This window comes from Tupaia chinensis, unplaced genomic scaffold, assembly GCF_000334495.1.
Source record: "Tupaia chinensis unplaced genomic scaffold, TupChi_1.0 Scaffold139431_1, whole genome shotgun sequence".
NCBI lineage: Eukaryota > Metazoa > Chordata > Mammalia > Scandentia > Tupaiidae > Tupaia > Tupaia belangeri.
In genome coordinates, this window is record NW_006199316.1 from 544,790 (window position 1) to 548,668 (window position 3,879).

Sequence of the window (3,879 nt, forward strand, 5' to 3'; positions counted from 1 at the left end):
AGAAAGTGAAAAATCACCCCCCCAGGGGGGATGGCCACACTGCAATCCCTTCTCCTCTCAGGATCTTGGGCACACACACACACACGCACCTGGCATGAGTTTAAGCCACTGGGTCCAGGACTTGAACAACAATCGGCTACATGGAAGTTCAGCGACATAGCCTTTATGCTAACTGCTGGTCCCTGTTTGTTTTTTTTTTTTTTTTTTGCTATAGCACATGTGCACTTGGCAGAGACAGAAAGAAGGGGTTGAGGGAATGGTGACCCTGTACTCCTTTCTCCTTCAGTCTCCTCTCATCTCCTGCCTCAGGACGTTGGGCATGCACATACGCACGTCCACTGTGATTTTCAAGACACCAGGTTTGGGACACAAACTGCACCATCAGCCATATGGGATCCGGCACCTTAACCTCCACGCCACCTGCTGGTCCAGCACTGCCATTTCAACCAGTCAAAAGCCCTGAGTAACTGCCCAGTCCTGGGCTCTAGTGGCCCAGCTGCCTCTGCCACAGACCAAAGAACTCAACCCAAATGAGAACAGAGGATGGAGGCCAGGGTTGCATCGGGCCACGTGGCCACGTGGGCTGTACCTCTTCCCAAAGAGAGGATTCCAGCTGATTCAGCTTCTGCTCTTTCTGCCTTAGCAGGTCCTGGCCTTTCCGCATGGCCGACTTCATCTCATCCAGGTGCCTGGTCTCCTACAGTCAGGGAAGAAGAGAAGTGAGAACCACGCAGCCATGAAAGCTCCAGCTCTGCGCTTTGCCGGCTAGGTGATCCTGCCCAAATTTCTTCACCGTCAGTCTGGTTTCTTGTTTGAAAAAGAGAACTACTACTTTGCATGGAGTCATGAGAATTCAATGAGAGAGAGTCAGTAACATGCTTAACTCCAATGCCACACCTCGTAAGTCCTCAAATAGCTACTGTCCATGGCTACCACCACCACTGCACCAACATCGCTGCAGTGCAGTATCGCCACCAGCACCACTGCTGAGAAGGAAAAGCAAAGCAATGACAGGGCGTGGGGGTAGCACGCAGACATCCCTAGGAAGCCTGCCCCTTTGAACCAGACCCTTGTCCTCTGTGTCCCCGAAGCAGGCAGCAACACCCCTTCCCCAGTCCTCAGCACTGTCAAGATTCCAAAGGTCCAGGTGTGACCCAAAAAGCCTACACTGCCAGCATGCTCAACTGATTCAAAGAGCTGGGAGTCCCACCAAAAACAATGAAGATGCTGCCTTCTCACTGCACATCGGACCAGCAAAAATGCAAAAGAGAGAAGTCACTCGGAGTCTAATGCTCAGTGCGTAAAGAGACTTTCCCTTCCCGACTCAGCCGTGCGGCAAGTGGGAACATGAAGCTTTGCGGTGCTCAGGGCCCCGTGGAAGACCGGGCGGGTCCCCAGGCTGCCCCCGACACGCCAGCATGTGTGCACACTGTGACCCAGGCTGTCGGGGAAGGGTGCAGGGAAGGGAAGGGTCACAGCTCGAGACTGCCGAGGGTACCTGTCTCTCTCCCTCTAACAGAGAGAATGAGGAAGGAAGAGGGGAAGGAAGGGACAGAGAGAGAAATAGGAGAAAATCAGAGAAAGAGAAAGAAACTTACAATTGTTGTTTATGAACAAACCCTGTAGTGCGACAAACTGCAAAAGCAAAGCACTGGATTGGAAATTCTGTTTCTGTTTGTTTTTGCCCTAGGGTGTACATACTCACCAGAGAGAGAGAGGGAAAGTGAGAAGTCACCCCCCAGGGACACGGCCATGCCGCAATCTCCTCTCCCCCACTCTCCTCTCAGGACTTTGGGCACACATGTACACACGCCCAGTATGATTCTCAAGTGCCAGGTCTGGGACTCAAACCATGGTCAGCCATGTGGGAATTCAGCGCATCAACCACCATGCCAACTGCTGGCCCCCTAAATTAAAAATTAAAAAAATAATCTTTAAAACCTTTGCTGTGTTGGGATCAGCAGATGGCATAATGGCTATGTCGCTGGACTCCCATGTAGTCGACCATGGTTCGAGTCCTGGACCCGGTGGCTTAAACTTACGCCGGGCACGTGTACATGCGTGCCCAAGATCCCGAGAGGAGAATAGAAGAGAAGGGATTGTGGCGTGGCCATCCCCCCTGGGGGGTGATTTCTCACTTTCTGTCTTTCTCTCTTTCTGGCAAGCGCATGCGCCCTATAGCAAAAACCTCTCAAAAAAAAAAACCTTAGCTGTGCTTGGAACCTACAAGAGGGGAATGCTACCACCTGGCACACATATCTGGTTAACGTGAGGATCAAATGGCTTGCTATTGGAGAAGGCATCTGCGCACATGCAGCAAATGCCAGTGGCCACAGGGCCCAGGTGGCTACTGTCACGAAGTCCCCAAAATGACCAACCAAGGGAGAACTCAGAGGAGTGTCCTACTGGCTCTCCGGCCTCCCGGCTCAGGGCTGGCAGGCCGTCCCCAAGGCTCCTGACCTCCTCCAGGTTCTTATGAGCATCTTCCAGGGCCTTGGTGCCTGACGGGTCTTTGGCCGTCTCCTGAGCACTGGCCAGCTCATGGCGCCAGTGTTGCTGGGCAGCTTTCAGAGCCATCTGCCGCCTCCGCATGGAGCGTGTCTGACGTGCCAGGAATTCCTTGGCACTGCGGAGGGCGGCCCCCTCGGCAGAGACGAAATGCTGGATGCTGGGGGAGGACAGGCAGGGCCAGGGGTTAGAGAAGGGGCTCTCGGAGACCCCAGGACCTGCTCTGACACTGCCCCTCCCCCAGCAGACCCCGCCCTGAGGAGGACAGGAGCTGCCAGGCTGGGGCTGGGGCCGGGCAGTATATGGAGGGAAGCCCCAGTAAAGACCTCGCAGCCCCACCCTGACTCCAAGGCGGACCACTCCTGGGGCCTCCAGACAGAGGGTCAGACACCTCCAGCAGCCTGGTCTTCAGCAGATGTCAATACGCTGGGTCAAATGTCACAGGGGGCAGCTTCTCCACTTGCAGGAAAAGATCTTAGGGCCCCAGGCCTCCCTCCCTCCCTCCTTGATCGGTTCACCGCTCTGGAATACAGGACTCTCCACCCTGAAATAAGACAGCCACTGGGACTCACCTGTCCACAGACAAGTTGGCCTCCTCTTTGTCCTGGGAGAGAGAAGACATTTCTTTGGTTTGGTCCTTAGGGACATGTGGTAGAAGAGACCCACTGCATGCAGTCAGAGGAGACACCCTGCAGGCTCGAAAGGCCTGGGCAGACCCCCAGCTGCCTCCGGCAGCTGCCACGGAATGCAGTGGTACAGGCTCACGGACGGGCCATGTGTTGGTTGGTGGAGACCGTGGGAGGCAGGTGGAAGGTTCTACACTGTGCAGGACCTGCCTGCCCCTAGGCCCTACCCCCTGATGCCTCACCCCCCTCCCACGTGACCCCCCCTTCCTGATCCTTCCCACCCCCGGCCCCGGCCCCAGCCCCCATCTCACTGTCCCAAGGGATTTCCTAAGGTCCTCAATGTGGAGATCTGGCTCAGAACGTGGGGAAGCATGATCTTCCTCAACTGCCAGCTCTTTCAGGGCGTCCCGCTTCTCCTGAGCTTCGGCCTCCAGACTGCTGTGGTGGGAAAGGAGAGTGGGAGTGGGGATGTGAGGCCACTCACATGATGCAGCAGGCCAGGCAGCATGCTCTGAGCCATCTCCGTCCTCTCCTCCCATCAACATCCTGGAGGGGGACCAGCAGTTAGCATAACGGCTATGTTGCTGGGCTCCCATGTAGTCAACCGCAGTTTGAGTCCCGGACCCGGTGGCTTAAACTCACGCCGAGCGTGTTTGCATGCATGCTCAAGATCCCGAGAGGAGAATGGAGGAGAAGGGATTGAGGAGTGGCCATTCCCCTGGGGGCGGGGGGGGGGGGATTTCTT

The 3,879-nt window shown here is 55.8% G+C and overlaps 1 protein-coding gene across 1 annotated transcript in view; it reads right to left on the reverse strand.

The window, feature by feature from the left end:
- The window catches only part of CEP164 (centrosomal protein 164), a gene marked incomplete in the record, with an annotated part of 82,259 nt that overhangs the window by 5,641 nt on the left and 72,739 nt on the right, over positions 1–3,879 (reverse strand). Inside the window, 4 exon segments of the mRNA XM_027765688.1 lie at positions 590–697; positions 2,461–2,668; positions 3,081–3,112; positions 3,446–3,572. Coding sequence (XP_027621489.1) covers positions 590–697; positions 2,461–2,668; positions 3,081–3,112; positions 3,446–3,572 — 475 coding nt within the window.